The sequence below is a fragment of the Onychostoma macrolepis genome, chromosome 15 (assembly GCF_012432095.1).
Source record: "Onychostoma macrolepis isolate SWU-2019 chromosome 15, ASM1243209v1, whole genome shotgun sequence".
In the NCBI taxonomy this organism is placed as follows: Eukaryota; Metazoa; Chordata; class Actinopteri; order Cypriniformes; family Cyprinidae; genus Onychostoma; species Onychostoma macrolepis.
In genome coordinates this window covers 21,261,743-21,283,634 of record NC_081169.1, presented here as the reverse complement: position 1 = coordinate 21,283,634, position 21,892 = coordinate 21,261,743, and the positions used below count along the sequence as shown (strand labels likewise).

Here is a 21,892-nt window from a genome sequence, read left to right as displayed (position 1 = left end):
CTCCGCGCTTCCTCCTTCTGAGGAGGACCGGGAGTTGTCCTTGTTGTGCCCTGTCAGAGCTTTGAGGATCTACTTCGAGCATTCTGCCTCATTTAGGCGTACAGAACAGCTCTTTGTTAGCTTCGGTAACCGCGCCAAAGGGCATCCGGTCACGAAGCAGAGACTCTCTAAGTGGATAGTGGATGCTGTTACGCAGGCGTACTCTTCCTTGGGCCTACAATGCCCCATTGGAGTACAAGCCCATTCTACTAGAGGCATCGCCTCGTCATGGGCCTGGTCTAGCGGTGTGTCCATTACAGAGATTTGTGCGGCGGCCAGCTGGGCCTCGCCGTCCACATTTGCTAGGTTTTATAGCCTGGATGTACCAGCCTTACAGACTAGGGTCCTCTCTGCTTAGATGAGCGTACATGTATACGTTATGGGAACAATCCTGACAGAGAATTCTTGACCGCAATGCGCTCAAGCTCTCTAGTTGGGTTCTTGCATACCTCGGTCCTGGAAGTACTGAGTATGTAAGAGTCATAAGGAATGATCACCCAGGCCGAGCATAACCTCTATGAGTTTAGCTCACTTAGCCTGGAGCATACTATTGACCTTGTGACTTTCCCTGTGGGCATTAAATGCTTATGGAGTAATATTATGCAGTCGTTCCTTAGCACGGCGTGATTGAATTGAGTTCCCATATGCGTCTTTATCAAGATGCAGTACGAGTGGAGTATCGACAGGGAACGTACTCGGTTACTGTCGTAACCTCGGTTCCCTGAGATACGGAACGAGTACTGCGTACTTTGCCGTGCCAGACAGCTGCACGACTCAGTCGTCGCTTTAGTCGAAGTAACCTGAGGATCCTATGGCGAAACGGCCGCTTATATAGCCAGCTTCATCGCCATAAGCTCCGCTGCCGACACATTGGTTCGTTTTTTACACACTGCACGAACCAATAGTCGTGCAATTTCACTGCGTGATTGAATAAGACTTCAGTTCAGGAGAAAAAAGGCTTTTTCCCATATGCGTCTTTATCAAGACGCAGTACTCGTTCCGTAGCTCAGGGAACCGAGGTTACGATAGTAACCGAGTACGTTTTCATTTATCAAGTGAGGAGCGAGTCGAGTTGACTGATAAGAAAAGTGAGGTAAGAAAGACAAGACGATGGTGAAAGATTTAGTTTCGAAACGAAATGCAAAAGCGACTGTTTCAAAAATATTTTTAATTTTGAAAAGCCTGTTGACTTTTGCCGTTTTACTTTGGAAGTTTTTTTAATCATAAATTTATTTATTTGGTTCCATCGGGTTTGCTGATTTTCAGTTTTTATTTTTATTTTTTAAACTGTGTAAGTAATTTGTTATTTTATATTAAGCCTATAATTTTATTCATTTTGTTAATAAATTAAACATTTTATGTTTAATGAGTTTGTCTTTGTACTGTTTTGTTGTTGTCCATTCAATCAGTTGAATTGCCGCTAATAAAAAGTGAAAGTAAAATGCGCACATGCATTTATAAGCTATTTAAAAGCGAGGAAAAGCAGGAAAACTAAGAAAATACTTTTTGTGTACAAAAGAAAACGAAAATAACTGTACTCAATTTCTTCTCTTCCATGTCAATTTCTGCCGCGCATAAAACAATCTTTGCAAACATGTCTGAAGATTTCAACAGAGGATGACTTGCAATTTTTTGCCCATGCCTTACTTATTCAAACCAGAACATCCAGACGATGAACTAAGTGCGATGGACGTTCTACGTCAGAACGCCAGCTCCTGCATCAGTAGCACCACAGGCATGTGTTGTAGTCCTCTCATGAACACGTGCCGAAGACTGACACAGAAGAGAAGAAATTGTTGAATAAAGTCATTGTTTTTGTTTTCTTTGCGCACAAAAAGTATTCTTGTAGCTTCATAAAACTGCAGTTGAACCACTGATGTCACATGAACTATTTTAACAATGTCCTTACTACATTTCTGGACCTTGAATGTGGTAGTTGCATTGCTGTCTATGAAGGGTCAGAAAGCTCTCGGATTTCATCAAAAAATATGTTAATTTGTGTTCTGAATATGAATGAAGGTCTTACGGGTTTGGAACGACATGAGGGTAAGCAATTAATGACAGAATTTTCATTTTTGGGTGAACTATCCCTTTAACATGTTAATTTAGCATAACTAATTTTATGTATATTTTGAAAGTGTTAAAATTAACTAATCTATAATCATATCTCCAGAATGAGAACAGGCAGCATAAAATGAGATGACAGAGCCAGTTACACACAAAACATGCTCTTGCATTCAGAAACAGGAGGAAAGTCTGCAATGGAATAAAACAGAATCGACAAAGATGAACGGCTTGAAACTTCACATACAGTCATAAAAATTCAACATATTTGCCAAGATGCTACAGAACAAATGCTCAACTAACCTTCATGATTCTTATTTTCAACGGAAATATAGCACAACACCTGACCTCCATTTCTTTCTTTTTTTAAATCTCTCTCTAATCCTTTCTATATCACTGAATTATTTCTCAGCAAATTATGATATATGCATTTAATTGTGATTTAATTAAATAATGTCAGTATCATGTAATTTACATCCAAATCAACTCACTAATCAAACACACACTGAAAAGGCAGAAAAAGAGAAACTTCAATGACAGCAGCAGCACCACCATTCATTTGGATCCATGATTGCAACCAGTCAATCCTCTCACCATGAGCTCAAGGATGCGCTGTCTTTGAAGAGCAATGATTTAACAGTAGGAGGGCCTGAACAATTGTCCATCCTGTCATCCCACTGCTTTGCAAATCAAGAGAAGATTCTTAGCTATTTCATGTCTATTTCTTCTACTCTCCATCTGTCTGAAACGACCTAGTGGGAACTATTCATTAAAATAGTATAGATACAAAGTATAGGAATGGTTTTCCTTTATTTACATTCAATCAACCATGAATGCATGAACCTTCAACTGTAGTGAGGGTAACAACCTGAACCATTCACTTTTAATTTCACCTGCTTGAAGAAAAGAGAACAAAATAACAACAAAGTAAAGGGGAAAAAAATGACTAAAAACCCAAGACATACAAACACATCTGACCCCAGTTCAAGGTCTAAACACAAGCATATCACATCTTCCTTTCCTCCAATTCCAATGCACTCACTTCTCTTTCTCCTCCTCTCTGTCCCTCATTCCCTCTCCTGACCCAGAGTGTCAGTGGCATTTCTGCTTAAAACTCAACAAAAGCTACAGCAGAAAACGAATGCATTAACCGTGAAACCTATCAGGGGAAAGCAGAAACGGCTGACGCAATAAAAGAGATGAGTGTTACTTGCGGCGAGGATCATTCTCTCAGCATTTCAGCTGTGAAGGCCCCTGTCAAAGTCCCTTATAGTTAGACAATCTCAATGCAATGTATATTGCAAGACAATGACACAGCCTGGCAATTTGAAGATAGATGTGCTACCAAATACGCAACAAGTATTGATTAAAATGCAGAGATTAAATTAACTCAGGGATGCACTTCTTGGCAAATAATGATAACCAATAATAAACAGTAGGCCATGTTGTGGGAGATAACTGATAAATTAAATTTTTGCAACCTGTTCAACTCCAGAATCTGGGCATTACAATGCATATAGATGATTAGACCAATGCATAACTACTGCTTTTTAGGTGGTTTTATAATTTGCTTTAGGCTGTTCCAGTAGAGCACAGAGCAACAGTAGCATGAGTCCAATGAATCTTGACATTTTCATCATGCAATATGTATATGGGTACGTCTTCCAACATGGTTGTTTGAGGAATGAAAAGCTAGACCCTGCAACAGTTAAGGTTACACAACTGTTGCAAAACAAACAACATGCCAGAAACACATTAATCACTGCAATAACGATGCAATACTAGTTTTTCATCCTTCAGTATTTGCTTATTTAAATCCAAATGGCAACTTTTTTCCTCCAGGCAAGTGTATATTACATATATTAGGGGTGTAATGGTAAGCCTGTATTCATAGTGCTGGATAAACAACACTTGTACAAGCAGTGATGGGTCTTGAGGCAAGCATACACAAAAAGAACAGGCGATATTACAGATCAACAATTAAAAATCAAACTGCTGTCATACTCTGATACACAACAGTAAACATCCGTCAGTCATTACCTTTGTTGGACTCTCCACATCATTTCCTTTTGCAGTGATGAGGGGCACTGGAGAAAAAAAAAATCAAACACAAAGCATCAGATCACAACAATGAGGGCTCCATAAACATGCTGACAGAACTGCAAGTCTAAAAGCCCATGTTTCTCTAATGTAAATGTTACATGCTTCTTTAAGAAGAAGGAGTTAAAAGCCAGCTGATTAGAGGAGAATCTCTTCTCCTTTAATCTCTACCAGCCGTTAGGGACTTCTGTCTGCACCACATGTATTTTGCAAAGTTTTTCATTAGAGCAGGAGAAGCTTCTCTCAAATTAAATTTCCATTGATCCTGAGAAGAGAGTCGTTTTGCGAGGAGCCTCGAAATCGATATCGAGCGTCATAACGGCAGTTGCAGAGATGACTTTGGTGCCAGTGAAATCATTGGGAGTGAGCTTTGGTTTCTGAGAATATGTCCTTGGATCAGTTCTTAATTGCTCCTTTTACATATCCGCTCCTCGGGTGACATTATAAGAGCAGAGCCGTGAGGGTGTGCATTAAAAAATCCAGATTAACTCATATGAAGGTTAAAAGGCATTTGCTTCTTGCTACTTCACAAGTCCATTCGCAACCTGTGAAATCTTCTTTAATGTAACTCTTTAATGAGGCTGAGGTTTACACCTCTGAGCCTTGGTTTGAATTTTATATTGCTTCTTTACTCCTGGCTCTGTATGCTTGTAACTAAATTATTTATAGAGTCCAGTTCTTTTTTGTAGATGTCCAAAAAAACTCTTGAGAAGCCTGCAGAAAAATTTCAGCATTATGAATTAGGTTCAGAGTTTTTCATATAAACATGCAAATGGTGCCAAAATCCCAAAGTAAGCATCAAAAAATAACTTGCGTTTCTTGACCTGGTGTTATGCTGAATGCATTAAATATGCATAAACGAATGACTCTGTGCTGAAAATGTCTGCTGGCTGTTTAAGTGAAAACATTTTTTTAAGTCATTCATGAGGACAGCGATGACAACTAATATCCAACACTTGTTAAAAGATGACTGGTAAACATAGCCATAGAGAAAAGTGTAAAGAAATCTAGACTTGGCAGCATTAAAATTCCAAGTTAACTTCGAGATGAGGAAACATTGAGCAATATCACAAACGAGGGGAATCAAAAGGTCATGTGTAAATGTAACATGATTATGTGAGCTCATTAGACTCAAAGAGCGCGAGTGGCTCTGAGGATCTAATTAGTCATGTGGGCCTGAAAATAATGTTGCTGAACAAATTATATTAATAACAACGTATAGGTGTGTATTTGTCTTTTTATTTTATATTTTATGTCACACTGTTTGCACACACAGCTTTGCTGCCAAGCGAGTTCAGGGAATAATCCAATATGCTTGCCTAAACTTTTCTCCTTTCCACGGGCCATTGAAAAGGCCAAATTAATTGAGTTAATCAGTTTGTTTGGATGCTTAATGAACAGGGCTTAAAAACATCTATTAAAGTCCCTGTGCAGCACATTAGGTTATATTTTTAACAACATATTTATATGTATATACATCTTGTCTATTGTAATATTAGCAATTTTATGCATGTTTCAATTGTAATAATTATTTTCATTTGTTGTCATATACCATTCAAATGTCTGGGGATAGCATTTTTTTTTTTTTTTTTAAAGAAAAATTAATTTTATTCATCAAGGCTACAACCCGAATTCCGGAAATGTTGGGACGTTTTTTAAATTTGAATAAAATGAAAACTAAAAGATTTTCAAATCACATGAGCCAATATTTTATTCACAATAGAACAGAGAACATAACAAATGTTTAAACTGAGAAATTTTACAATTTTATGCACAAAATGAGCTAATTTCAAATTTGATGCCTGCTACAGGTCTCCAAAAAGTTGGCAAGGGGCAACAAAGGGATGAAAAAGCAAGAAAGCTCTCAAAGTATATTAGAATGATATTTGAAGGATCATGACACAGAAGACTAGAGAATTGACTGCTGAAAATTCAGCTTTACCATCACAATAATGAATGACATTTTTAAATATATTAAAAGAGAATACAGTTATTTTAAATTGAAACAATATTTAACAATTTCAAAGTTCTTACTGTATTTTTGATGAAATTAATGCAGTCTGGTGAGCATAAGAGACTTTTCAAAATCTTAACCAACTCCAAACCGTTTCATATTTATTTCATATTAACACACATGTAAATATAAATATCTATATTACATATATATTTCTAAATATACATGTATTTGTGGGTATTTATATATACACATATAAACACAGTACACACATATATATTATGTAAACACAAACTTTTATTTTGGATGTGATTAATGCTTGTACTGCCCGACAAAACACATTTGCAAATGTTTTAAAATGATCTCCCAGAACCCTTTAAGCAGTCACTTTCTCTTTTTCTTACAAAAATGTAAGCCATTAATAATAAATAACCCATGGGTGGATGGATTTGCTCTGCCCTGAACATTATTGCTGCTCTTTTTCCACTGTGACTGAATCATAAAGGGCCATGGCATTTTCAGCATATCAGTGGGCAGGATGAGTCGAGGCCAGAGACGATATATAGGTCTGCTGTTGCTGTCTGATAATTCCCCCAACGGTTCTACCCAAGCATTGGGTTGTTTACAGCTGATGAATGCACACTGCTACTGACTATCATCAGGATAGCTTCCTTAATGTGCTCTGCTCTCTCAGCGGCAAGACCTAGATCACAATTTCACCTCAAATCTAATATTCTGTATTAGTGCTCCGACAGGATCGCGAAAGAAAAGCAATACAGGAGACTCATAATAATACATCTCCCCGAGCGTGCCATTAAAACGATTGTAAAACGCAAGAAATACGTTTTATATAAAAAGCTGAGCACATTCACCAGCATTCAGTTTCATTCAGCCAACACCTTAAAGAGAAAAAGAACCATTAAGCAGATCCATCTTGAGTTCTAAATAAATAATTCCACATAAATAAGAGAAACTGTAGAGTGAGAAAATAGGTTTCAACAAAGAAAAATCACTTCTTTCAGCAGCAAGACAGGCTACATTCTCACATGGACTCAAAGAGTCTGTCAGGGTGGATTAAATATGCAACATTTGGCTTGAAAACCTCGGCTTCCTTCAGGAACGCATCCAAGTTCACTCCTCGTTCTCTGACATCTGTCGCAAACTTTCAATCTTTTCATGCCGGTCCCCTGAGGATGTTAGGGCGAGAGAGACACACACACGAGGGCCATTTACCAGTCTCTGAGCGCTACTTACACGTGGCCACCGAGACTGCACCACTACATAGCGCCCTCCTTGCTTTTGACAACCGCTGGCTATATTCTTGATAAAAAACTGTGAGAAAATCATTTGCCTGAACATCTGTGCACGGTTTTTTCAGATTTTCCCAGACAAATGCAAAGAACAGATGCTCTTTCAGATAAAGCAGAACAACAAAGAAAAATGAGGGAAATTAGAAGCTTTGTATGAAAGCTGTACTTGGGTAATCAGAGGGTTTTCAAAGTCTGTTAGGACAAATGGATGCACAGTTCCTGGGAACAAATACGGATACTTCCCTTCTACACAGTATGTAAAAAAATGAGTACATCAAATCAGCAGGATGCCTAAATGCTCAATATTCATCATATAAAGTAAACAATAACCAAACTACTTGCTGAATCCGTTGAGATTCTGAACATAATTATAAAAAATTAAATTGAGGTTGATATGTACTATAAAAAAAATTACTGTGATTTTAACAGTAAAAGACTGTAAAAAATACTACAGTAAAAACCTATTCATTGGTTAACGGTAAGTTTCCCTACTATTGGACATTACATGGAAACTGTATTGGACATTACATGGAATTTTACGGTAGTATAGTTTATGGAAGTGAAAAATAACGTATAATTTACAGTGAATAAACATAAATTGACATTCCCAGAATTCCCTGCGTGACATTTCAAATTTGATGTTTTTTTGTTTAGATTTTTGAAGATTAAGGTTGTATGTTACATCTAATGTTGTTAAATTAATGATTATTGCATTATATCAGTTTCATGTGTGTTACCATGATGGTATTTAGCATTTGTGTGAACGACACTGTGCACCTTCTATAGTGTTTAAAAGCTGTTTGTTTATGATAGGGGTGTGAACCTACATTGGTCTCACGGTTCGGTTTGATAACGATTATCATATCATCGGTTCGGTTCAATTCGATATCACGATATCGATATTCTATATGAAAAATGGTCTAAGATATTTAGTATTGTTTCCTGGGAGATTTTCCTTTTAAGAGCATTTTACGTAAAACATGTAAAATTGTCCGCCATAGGGTAAGAAAAATAATCTTAATTCAAACGGAAACAATAATATTTTTAATTTCTTACCCCATTGGCAGATAATTTGCAAAATAAGAAAAATGCACTTTAAAACAACGGAGATGCAGAGCACATTATAAGTCCACTGTATGCAGATTTTAAGCAACAATCCCTCTAACACTCATTCTGAGAATTTTTTCCTGGGCACAAATCCATCAAAAACGAGTTTCACAGGACTGTAAGTAAGTGGTGTTTAAATTAGTTTAAATGAGGCTAATCTGATAAATGACGTTCACTTGATAACATCCTTCTGTGACCTCTGGAAATAACCCAATAATCAGAATATCCTTCAGGATTTCCAGTGTGGTTGGACGCATTGATGACAAGCATATCTCCACCATCGCACCTTCTGAAAATGAAACTGATTACTGTATGGAATGGAAGGATGCCAGATGGAGGGGTAGTAGCTACGGGATGCCATAACCACAGCTGTTAAACACAAATTATTCACAATTTATTTGGTCATCTTTATTTCCTACAAATACAAAAGAAACAGTTATTCCTTTTACTTTTGGATTCTAAAGTTCTTCCAATACTTGACCATCTCTTCTTCATCTGTCAGTGGTGCTGGTGAAGGTTCTCCCCCCTTTTAGGGTGCCTCTGCCTTCTTGCTGTCGACTGAGTACAAGTCAGTAGTTAATTTTATTACTCTAATTAAGAAATGTAACAGGTTGGATTAGAAAATATTTAATTATGTGAAAAGAGTGTTAGACTTTGGGGAAAAAGCTGCAGCACACTGAAATAGACACTGAATTATATTTAATGTAGTGTTGTCACGGTACCAAAATTTCAGTATTCGGTACCGATACCAGTCAAAATCCACGGTCCTCGGTACCAATTTCTATTTTTAATAAAGTCAAACAAAAATAAAAATGTACAAAAATCAATGCCATTCTTTATACTTTATTTAAATTGTGTTTCAAGTTTTTCCGCAAGTAATAAAAGTATGAAAAACAGTAAACAAGTTTCACCCAAATTTAATTTGTCTTTTAATTAATTAAATTTAAACACATTGTATTGTTTTGGTAAATAAAGGGGATTTACTATTAAAATTAAACTATGGAAGAAATATTGTGACTTTAAAAAAATAAAAAATAAATAAAAATAAATTATATATATGTAAAATTATATTTCTGGCACAATGTCTTTAAGATGAACTTTTATTTTGACGGGTTGCCGTGAATACCTTTACATTTCTGTGTAGCTATATGATATGAAGCTGGTTTTACTCAATGAAACGGTAAAATGCTCGCGAGGGGACTCTCAGAGCAGTTCTGTAGATGTTGTTTATGTATTTATGTCCTCATTGAGACGGCAGATGATGAATCACCGCGGCGTCACGCGCTTCAGTGTATGTAGTAAAAAGAAAAACCGCGTCTCTGCCATTCATTCACTCACACAGAGACTCGCAGAACATGCGGGATTCATATTTGAATCGACTTTTGCGGCTTAATATTTACAGATACTAGTCCACGTCGCGATTTGATTTAAGTGCAATGACCTACTTTTGATTAATTCATCCAAACTTTGACAAACTCCGTGACATTCCGTGCTAAACTGTAAATTCCGTTTTTATAACTGGATTCCGAGATTCCGTCCGCGTTTTCTGCATCGCGGAAATCATCGGGCCGTACACGTCAAGAACCGGGTTGACCGGGTACTCGGTACCACCGGTACTTAAAAAAACCTGGTACCGTGACGTTTTCACTTTTTTAGTACCGACTTGGTACCGAAGTACCGGGTCTTTTGACAACACTAATTTAATGTCAAATGTTTGTAAAGTCATTTAGCTTACACCCATGAACCTTTCATGCTTAAAGCTTTACCTTGATTGAACTGTGTTTTATACTTCATTTTTAGTTGCTGCAATGTTCTTGTTTCTTTTTTCTGTCTGTTTTTTTTTGCCATGGGATACATTCAAATGAATATTAGTTCAATAATTTACAGTTTTCACCTCTGATATTATAACAGTTATTTAAGTCATTAACAGTTATTAAGAAGTGACGTCTTTTTTGTCGGGTGCTGTTGCCATGGTGAATCGTAATTTCGGAGCTCCACTGATCATGACTTTTCATAGTCATGGTGCACGCACTAAACTCAGAGTCAACCTACTCAGAGTTGAATGAACTAACAATTAAGCCGTTCTGAAATCAAAAACTCTGGAGTTTCCCATCTCATAGTAGAGTTCAAGTTTAAACTCAGAGTTCGTTGAACCTCCTTATTGAAACAGGCCCCTGAACCTCTTTTACCTGCTCAAAGAAAACATGCTTCTTGAATATCTCAAACAATCAAACAAAACTCAAGTCTGGGCATAGAAGACAACAGGAGCATTTAGAACAAATACACAAAAGTAAATACTAAATACTTGGCACTGACAAGCCTTAAAGGTGGGGTATGTATTTTTTCAAAATGCTTTAGAAAACTTTACTGCAACATCTAGACAGACCAGGGACTTATGTGATGATCCTGTTTGTAGACTTCAGCTCCGTTTTTAACACCATCATCCCATCACTCCTCCAGCCCAAATTAACTCAGCTATCTGTCACCACCTCTGTCTGTCAGTGGATCACCAGCTTCCTTACAGACAGGCAGCAGCTAGTAAAGCTTGGAAAATTCTCATCCAGCACCGTTACGATCAGCACAGGCCCCCCTGACCTCAGAAGACTACAGAGGGGTAGTACAGACTGCTGAGCGAATCATTGGTACAACCTCCCCACTCTCCAAGAACTGTACTCATCCAGAGTGAGCAAAAGGGCTGGCAAAATCACTCTGGACACTCCCTGCCGTCTGGTCGACACTACAGAGCTCTGAGCACCAGAAAGGCCAGGCACAGGAACAGTTTCTTCCCTCAGGCAATCCATCTCATGAACACTTGACAATAAACGTGGAACACACAACACTATTATACATCATTTATTTAACACGCATACTTGTTTACATTTCAAATTTGCACATATCATAACTGTACATACATAATTGTATGTACTATTTTGTAAATGCTATTTTGTACACTGTCTATTTTGTATATTATTCTTTTTATTATCTGTGTCTAGGGCTGTGCGATATGACGATATATATCGGACGGACAAAATAAAAAGTCTATCGTTTCATATTATGTTCTATCGTTTATTTCGTGGTGTCGCAAAATACATTGTTTACGGTAATACTCATCCAAATGATTAAAAAGTGCGATCTTTACACACCACCACGGGGCGTGAAGGGGAGACAGAACCAGAACAAAACGAGGAACTCGTTCCTAAACGAGGGACTACATCTGTAGCATGGGCACGCGTTTTTAAGCACTGCAGTTTTAAAACAACCGATTTTAAGCCGCTGAAACAGAGCTATATGTGTGCGCTGTTTCTATGTGAGAGGACTGCGCTTTTTATTTTATTTTTTGCCGCTTTATTGACTTTGAACGATTACATAAACACACTTATATGCATCAGAATCCCCGTCTTGGCAAGTATGCTCATAAAGACAGCGATTTAGGTCTTAAGAGACCTTAACAAATTTTATAACCGGATGATAATGATGGTACCATCCATCCTTAGTATGCTACTGATCAAAGAACAGGCAATGCCAACATTTCAGACGCAATATGGTCAGGAATGTATTCACACTACACATCTGCATACCTACATAACACTTCCTCAACAGTCAAGAAGAAAGTTCATCCTCAAACTCAAAATGTACTTTGAAAGTACAGAAATTTGCATCACTTAGCTGTGGAAGGCAGACAGAGAGATGTTCGAACTTCATCAAGAAATGCATTAATTTGTCTCGCTTCCTCAACCACACCTCCAGACGTTTCCAATTTCCCAATCAGTCACTGTTTGCCTGAAACAGAATTGTAACTGGCACTTATTTAAACTCAACTATTGTCCTCAGTATTGGCTTTTCTCTGTAGAGGAAATGGGATTCCAAAGTCTCAGAGCCACAATGAGAGCAGTCACTTTGGTTTGCTTCCGGAAGCCAAATTTATTGTTCATGCATGCGTGCCGTTTTCTGCCTGAAGGTCTTTTCGTTGCCAGGTCTTCACAACATTTCCTGCGCATCATGCTTGTTGCCTCAGTAAGTAGCGAGCTGTGCAAAGTACGTGCTAATATTAATAATTTTTTTTTTTTAATTACACATTCAGAGTGTACAAGAAGTAATTTGCTGTACTCCATATACTCCGCAACTTGATAATGAACCTACAACTGTTAATCAAAAGAGGGAATGCATAGAGAGAGTCAGCAATACACAAGTGTAAAGCAAACAAAGCGAGTTATTAGTCATTACTCCCTCCATAAATCACAAAGGCGCACTGATATTTATCAAATGGGCACTCAGATGAGCCCTCAAAGCTGTTCTGAGAGAATTATGTTAACGACATGCATCAGTTAGGAGAGACTTGCAAACCACTGCCACTTGAATGGTGTTCCTGACATTAAATGATAACATTGAATGCTATAGACTGTTTGCTGCTTCTGCATTCAGTCGGCGTGTATTAATTCCCTCTTGCTGAGTACTAGACCCTGCTGCGATGATGATTAGGACCACAAACAGCAGGGGCACTACATAAAATCCAATCTAAAACATAAGTCAATCACAGATCCCTTTTAAATTATGGCTGATATTAAGCCTGAACTTCTCTCTTGACATTTCATTCAAAGTGGATGAGTGGATGCTTTTAAAACACACAAAATTTCATGGCTCTATGAAGCTAATATGACCTGAAGGGAGCATGACATATCTCTTGAATAAAAGTACCTCTGCTCATCTTTCACATCACTTCACAATCTCACTTTGTAAGCGGGTGGCTAACATGGAGAAAAGGTTTTTCTGATGACCTGTCAGTATAAGAAAAACGGAAAACTTTAGAGAAGTAGCTGTCAAGAAGGACTTAGCTGAGATCGACAGGCCTGATAATCACATCAAGTGCTTGTTGTTAGACATATATGATAGGTCTTCTGTGCTCTAAACAGACAAATATTGATCGCTCAAAAGATCGAAACAGGATGAAAGTGCAGTTCGATGACAACAAGTTGCGAGCCGACTAGAATTTCATTATTAAAAAAGGTATCACGCAGTGACGATGTCTCTGCTTAGGCTGAGCACCCTTCAGAATTGAACTGAACTGAACGCTGTTTCAAGTTAAAATTAAATGAAAATACATTTTTTTTTGTAATTGCATGTTATGGATTTTATTGTGACTGTCTCATCCACGTTTCACTTTTTAATCAAAATGAAACTGCAGACTTCTCTCTAGTGACGTATGCTAGACTCTATTATTCAATCTGCATCTACCCAACCAACAACTGATGGAGAGAACTGAAGGTAGTGTGACACACCAAACCACCAACAAAGAACTAGCTGCAATTAAAGGGTTAGTTCGCCCATTTAAGACATTAAGTTGTATGCAATCCTTACCAGCACTATAGTGCATACACACTGACCCACCCTTTAGTCACCTCCCTGGTCAGAGTTCTGGCCGCTGGAAGTTTTTCAAGATAGTACTCGCGGTTAGTTTCCGGGGCCTCAAAACTGTGCGTTTTTACGTGAAAAAAATATTTGCGTTTCAAAGCTTGAATAATTTACATCACAAAAAACACGCCTGACAAAATTCATACCTCAGTTTTAATCGGCACTATTTTCTTTCCATTTCTATCAATCCGCTGCTGTCAGCGTCAACAGTGCGCACGCGTTCAGATCAGCTGTTCCATAGTGTTTACACAATCGAATGACAACGACATAAAAAGTAGAAAATGAACAATGGTGCGAACTTGTAAATTCCCAGGCTGTGACCACAAGAATGTGCCGGGATCACCGTTCAGATTCCATCGTTTTCCAGTTTCGGATATAGCTACGAGACAGCTTTGGCTGGTTGCCATCGGCTACTCTGCGGGAGCTAAAATATCGCGAATCAAGGATTTCCATGTGTGCAGTGCTCACTTCAGCGAAGACGATTACATCCCCAACCAAGGAGGAAAAAGAAAAAAAATGATTTTAAAGAGTTTTGCTGTACTAGTACCATGGGTAAGCTCTATTTACTATTTCTTATTCTATAGACATGTTGTCAGCGAGTCGGGCTATCAACAGCTGATCTGAACGTGCGCACTGTTGACGTTGACAGCAGCGCGGATTGATAGAAATGGAAAGAAAATAGTGCCGATTAAAACTGAGGTATGCATTTTGTCAGGCGTGTTTTTTGTGATGTAAATTATTCAAGCTTTGAAACGCAAATACTTTTTCACGTAAAACGCACAGTTTTGAGGCCCGAAACTAACCGGAGTACTATCTTGAAAAACTTCCAGCGGCCAGAACTCTGACCAGGGAGGTGACTAAAGGGTGGGTCAGTGTGTATGCACTATAGTGCTGGTAAGGATTGCATACAACTTCATGTCTTAAATGGGCGAACTAACCCTTTAAGATGACTGTGTTGTCATCTCGCATTTTGTGCTTTTGGGCAAAAAATTTTGAATCTTGAACACAACATAAATATACAACCCCAAATCAGAAAAAGTTGGGACAGTATGGAAAACGCAAATAAAAAAAGAAAGTAGTGATTTCTAAATTTTCTTTGACTTGTATTTCATTGCAGACAATATGAACACAAAATATTTCATGTTTTGTTTGGTCAACTTCATGTCATTTGTAAATATACATCCTTTCATGTCATTCAGACCTGCAACACATTCCAAAAAAAGTTGGGACAGTAAAGCATTTACCACTTTGTAATGTTGCCATTCCTTTTCACAACACTTAAAAGACGTTTAGGGACTGAAGACACCAAGTGATGAAGTGTTTCAGGTGTAATTTTGTCCCATTCTTCCTGAAAACAAGTCTTAAGGTGGGCAACAGTACGCGGTCTTCGTTGTCGCATTTTGCGCTTCAAAATGCACCACACATTCTCTATTGGAGACAGGTCGGGACCGCAGGCAGGCCAGTCAAGTACCCGTACCCTCTTCCTCCGCAGCCAGGACTTCATAATGTGTGCAGAATGTGGTTTTGCATTGTCTTGTTGAAATATGCATGGACGTCCCTGGAAAAGATGTCTTCTTGAAGGCAACATATTGTGCTCCATAATCTCTATGTACTTTTCAGCATTAACGCCCTTGTCCTTTACGCACTGAAATTCCTCCAGAATCCTTGAATCTTTTAATTATGTTATGCACTGTTGAAGGTGAAATATCCAAATCTCTTCCTTTCTTTCTTTGAGGAACATTGTTTTTAAACATTTCAATAATTTTCTCACGTATTTGTTGGCAAACTGGCGACCCTCGGCCCATCTTCTCCCGCACCCACCCGCTCCCGCGATATATTCACTCTTTGTTCACCCGCTGTCCGCTTTGAATAATTTTCTTCCCGACCCGACCGTTCCCGCTAAATTTAGATCTCATTTCCAGAATCACACATTTAAATTTCCTCTACTGAAAGAAAGACAGATAGGCTAACAAATAAAAGTTTAGTCTGCACAAAACTGTATTTGTTATTTTATTCGTCTTGTCAAGAGTCTTTTATTGACAGCAAAATGTTAAACGAATTTTGTGTCTTAAGACACGAAATTCGTTTAACATTTTGCTGCCAACACAGTAGGGAAAAAAATGTGTCAGAGAAAATAAAAATGTACAAAAATTGTATTCCTTATTTTTATTCGTTTTGTCAGGATACAATTCGTTTACACTTTGCTCCATCTTTATTCTGCTCTGTCACTCATCGACAACCTGCCTGTTCTGTCTGCGGGCCATATATTCACTGGTAGGCTAGCCTGCTCTGAGCATCGTCATGCACATGCTGCGCACAGACCTCGCAAATAAAACGAAGCACTGGTTCATGTGTGCAGTGCGTGCATAACAGTCCAGTGCAGGCTGTACCGGTGCTTGAATAAAGTGCAGATATGCTGTTCTGAAAAGATGTCGGGAACGGGATATTGTTAGACCGCCCGCTCCCGTTCAAACTGCACCAGAGTTACCGACCGCAACCGCGTTTTATTCGGGAATTTAATCCCGCGTCGCAAGAAATCTGATCGGGTCCCGCAGTTCCCGCGGGACAGCCGCGGGAATGCAGACCTCTACTTGACAGCAAGACAACTGCGCTTCTGTAACTGTAGATATATCTCTGTATGATGATTTACTGACAACACAACAAGAAAAACGTGTTAGCTAACACAACATTAAAAGTTACCATAGTTTAAAAACCTGCAATATTGAGTTAACATGTAAAAACACACAACAACACATTCTCACCTAATTGTTATTATCCCATTACTTTAGGAATTTAAAGCTCGTCAGTTTTTACAACCAGAGGCTGCAATGTTGTGGCATCTTGGAAAACTAGAATTCGCATCAATTTTTCTGAGTGATGACACGCTGAGGTATCTTGAGAGGCTGAATGTGGCATCTCCGTATACATATCTATGGAACACACCACAGCCAATGGGCAACTAGAATGTACGTTTGCACCTGCATGACGGGAAATAACGGTCCATATAAGCAGATGGCAATAGTCTGCATTTGTCACGAGAAACCGAAACTGCAGATATACAAATGGTAAACAAAGCAGTGCTTGCTTACCATTTCGAATATGAATCAAATTGATTACATTCTTCATTTTAGACAGCCATGTTGTTATGAAAATATGCATGCTCAGGTAAGATGATGTAAAATTATTTCATTTGGTCGCTTTCATCAGTTTTCTTTTTGTGCTCTGGTTTGCTAAGCTGAATAGCCAATCAGAGTGATCCGTCTTACCCACTGCCTGACGCCTATTCAGGGTGCTCAAAATCCACCAACAGGGTCTGACTAGTTACGACAGCATGGTACACACTGCAAAAACTGAGCTCCATTCTGCTAAATACTCTAATTTAGATCATAAGAAGAAAAGACCTGTCACAACTTCAGGTACACTGTGACTTTAAATTCCATTTAAATTCCTAAATTTAACTTAAATATACAAAGGCAGAAGACATATTAACTTGTTGAAATATTAACTTGTTACATATGCAGAGTTTATCTGCCAAAACAGATAACTCTTTTTTACATTTTCAAAAATCATGTTTTTTTATTATGTTATCGTGTTTTTATTATGTTTTATTGTGTTAGTTAGCTGTATTTTTTAGTTATTTTTTAACCTAATCAAAATAACCCAACTGCATTTTGATTGAGATTAATTGGAATGCACAATGAAAAAAACATGATTTTTGAAAATTGTTCAAAACGGAGTTATGTTTTTGCAAATGAAATCTTCATGTATTCTTAAAGCTATTAAAATGACCATTGGTTCTCTCTCAAACCCCAAACAAAACATGAGGGCTAAATTCTGAATTTTGCTCAACGTTGGCTTCCCTGCAGATTATATAACACATTATTTCCAGTTAAAGAAATAAATAAATATAAAATAATCATAAAACTCTGTCTTAAATATTAAAGTAGATGTGCTGTCCTATTACAGCAGGTTAGTAAGTTGGGAGAAAAACGAGCATGCATTGGCATTTCTTTGCTCATCATAAATGCCTAGTTTGTCTCCATCTCCCATGGCTTTCAATCCCAAGCCAAATCCTAAAACTGCCTCTCACTGATAAGCAGAACAGAGCGCTAGTATTCACACCGCCAAGGTGATTTCATGCAATCCATGGATTCCTGCACTCCCTGCATAACTTTAGATATGTATTTGACAGTCACTTTTCAGACAGTGAGTACTGGGTGTGTTTATCTTTTTAACTGTCAGGTGTAAACAGCACTTTTATCTTTCAAAACTGCTAGCTTAAACTGTCTCAAGCGACGGAATAACTTCTATGCGAATAGAACAACATCTGTGGGGGAAAGACTTAACAAAATACCTGCTGGTTATTTTACTTTTCGCAGTATATCTCATCAACTAACAAAACATCTTTGATGCACATTTTAAACGACTTTGTTTTTAGCTGTGCCTCACAGCAAAACCGGAGTGGCCTTTGACTGATCATTCCTTCTGCCTGCAGGTACACACAAACGATATGTTATCTCTTAAAGTTTTGTTCTGCACATCATAAATAATACAGCAGGACAGCGCTGATATCTTGACATACACATCTTCATAAGACCTTAAGAAATTCCTTACAGAGAAAAACTATGAAAGCAGTTCAGCATATTTTCAGTCAGATTAGGGCTCAACAGAATTTGTTTCTACCATCCCAGTTGGGACTGGTTGGGCAATAAGCACTTTCCATGTTTTTATTTGGCAGAAAAAAAAATTACTCTATTCTATTTTTAAAAGATTTTTTCTTTTGTATTTTTTCGTCTTTTCATATAAATCTTACCAAGGTATTTTTTGTTAAAATTAATTTTATTATTTTTTAATAATTTTTATTTTATATTCATTAAAAATTCTTATATATTTTTGTCTTTCCATTAGAATAGCAGGGAGACTTTTTTTCACAAAGAATTACCAGGTATTAATTTGCAATAAGATTTTTATTTTTCTATATTTATAAAATACTTTTTCTTGCACTTTTTGTTTCCATAGGAATCTTAGCAAGATAAATTATCATTAAATGTTATATTTTTGTCACAATTTCCATTTTAATTTGCAATAATTCATTTTATTATTTTATTCCATATTAATCACAAAACTAACTAATTAAAAAATAAATAAATAAATAAATAAAGGGTAATTTTCAACTCATTCTTATTGATGCTTTCCAAAAAAAAAGAAAAGAAAGAAAAACCCCCAAAAATACTATCATAATTCTTGCAACTTTAACCAAACTTCATGTCGGTCAACTAGACAAATTCATAACAACGTTCAATGCATCACACACAAAAAAAAAAAAAAAACAGCCAAAACTGCCAAATGTAAAATGTAAAGATAATGCAAAACTGGCCCGATAGAGCAGGTGATGGTTTTGACCTGAAACTCCCTCGTGTGCTCCAGAACAGCGGGCCCTTACTGTTAAACTCTGCAGGTGCTAGTACTACTAAAACTAGGTCAGTACCTCAAGATATTAGCAACCACAAATCTCTTTCTCAAACAACAAGGTGTATCTTCTGTGCATATTAAAAAAAATAAATAAAAATCGTGAACAGTTATGTCAAGTCAAGTCACCTTTATTTATATAGCGCTTTTAACAATACAGATTGTGTCAAAGCACTTAACAGTATCAAATTGAAGGATAGAGTGTCAGTAATGTATAATGATAAGATTAAACACTCAATTTTCAATTTTCAGTTAAAGGCATTTCATTATTGAATTCAGAGATGTCATTGTCTAGCTCAGTTTAGTTTAAATAGTATCTGTGCAATCAAATCGGCGATAATCGCTAGAATCTCAGAAGTTATGTCTGAGATCCTTCAGCATACATAGCCTCATGATTAATGAAGAGACTCTCTTTTCCCTGCAAATCTAAACAAATCGAGGCACTTTGATAAGTGGCGAAACTGAGACAAAATAAGGGGCACTGATAATATTTCTTATCAGACAGAGCACAATTTGCCTGTGGTTCAGGTGTTAGCAATAGATACATTAGGTTAGTGGGATCCACAGGCTTTTTACTGTAGAAACGAATGAGGTGCTCAGTCCGACAACTTGAATTGCATTTACGTGACTGGCATGTAGGCATACAGACAATCTAACATCAACTGCAGTCGGGTGGTTGTAGGTTTGATCTATGACCTTAATATCCAGAAATGTCCATATTAAACTGTCTTTATAGGCATTGATCAATACATTAAAGCAGTTCTATCTGCACTGGTGCTCTGTATAAAATGTAGCGCCACTCATTTGCCTGGCAAGGGTGGAGAAAGAGGAAGGTTTCAGTTACATTTTCTTCCAACAACACTTCAGATTTCCAAACTGTTTGCTTCAGACTCTTGCACATCAGTCTGTTCAATGAATTATTTACAATGAAGACCAGATACTCTGGCTGTGGCAGTTTATTCACAGTAAATCACATATGATGCCCAAAAATGTTGTCAAGACAAGCAGCTCACTAGGTTTTGAGACACAAAATATCAAGCCCAAAAATGCTGTCAAGCTAGGCAGCTCAGTAGGGTATCGATTCAAGACACAATCAATCAAACCTTCAATGCACAAAATGCTGTCTAGACAGGCAGCTCGCTAGGTTTTGAATCAACCAATCACACCTACCATGCCCAAAATGTTACCTAGGGAGGTAGCTCAACCATACATTCAGTATGCTAGAAAAACTAAGTTTGAAAAACCATGCATGCTTCTCATATTTAGATATTTAATTAATACAACTGTCAAATGAAGTTGTAACTCCTAACTTGATGGAGTGCAGGAAAGCCGTTACAAGAAAAAGGAAGTGTCATTCGTGGCAGCTTATTTAAAATAGGTTAATACCCTTGTCACTACAAACAGTTTATTTTCAGCATATGTTTTTCCATCTGTAAAAGAAGTAAAACCGTTTAAGACTGCTGCCATTGTCAATAAACCAAAAAGCAACAGAAATTCACCTAAGACTCTCGAGCTAAAAAAAACTTCCTTTTGGTAGATGAGCAGAAAAATACTTACCAAGCGACCAAAGCAAGAAACATCGGGCAACACTGTATCCCTTTTGAGAGTTTATGGAAAGCATAGTAGGAAGAAGCGCGGGCACCGCACGCTGCCAGCTCGCTGTAAATGTGCTGTAGCAGAGTGTTTGCACTGATCCTGTAGCCAACAGTCACTACTGTGCGTGCCGATCATTACCCAGCTTTGTTTTGCGAAGACATTTCCTGTTGAACGCGCGTCTCAGCTGCGCCCTCTAGTGACCGCATCACCAACTACTACAAAAGGGGCAGTGCCTGGCACTAACATAACAAGCGCAATTAAAATGCGTGTTAAAGGGATAGTTCACAAACATATGATAATTTAGTCAGACAGAACTGCTTCTTTCACTTTCAATGAAATATGGCAAAAGTTGACATGACGCGTAAACAATCACTTTATACTTTGCCTTCAGTCATGAAGTAAAAAACTCTTTAAAATGTTAACATGCATCCCACTTTCGATCAAAAACCAATAAATTACATAAAAACGCAATGAGCTTTCAATCTTACTGAAATAGGCCCACTGAATGATATATGTTTCTATTAAGTTTTAATACAACTGTCACGACTACCCTAATAATAACATTTATGAAGTCTTTTCCTCGCGTGAAATATGCGAACAGACACTGAAATATTGAACTAACGTTAGTCATTTTTAAAAACAATGTTATAATGTAGCTAGATTTTTAAAAAGTAAACATTTGTCCCTCCGAACCACAATAAAATCCTTCTTGCAAAAGTAACGATTCAGTCGTTAGATTTGTGCGAAGTGACAATATCAAACTAATCGATTTTAAAACAAATGTTGTTATGTAGAATTTTTTAAAAGAAAACATTTGTCCGACCGAATCACTTCTCGACGCAAT

At 37.5% G+C, this 21,892-nt stretch overlaps 1 protein-coding gene across 3 annotated transcripts in view; it reads right to left on the bottom strand.

Moving 5' to 3' along the window:
- The window catches only part of b3glcta (beta 3-glucosyltransferase a), a 104,445-nt gene extending 83,203 nt beyond the window's left edge, over positions 1-21,242 (bottom strand). The window contains exons 1-2 of one of the 3 annotated variants that reach the window (XM_058744668.1): positions 21,010-21,242; positions 4,144-4,190 (exon numbers count right to left, since the gene is read on the bottom strand). In XM_058744668.1, coding sequence (XP_058600651.1) covers positions 4,144-4,190; positions 21,010-21,073 — 111 coding nt within the window. In that variant the 5' untranslated portion in view covers positions 21,074-21,242. The remainder of the gene's footprint in view (positions 1-4,143; positions 4,191-21,009) is intronic. The other 2 variants (XM_058744666.1, XM_058744667.1) reach the window with 2 other exon arrangements.
- Positions 21,243-21,892: the final 650 nt, after the last annotated feature.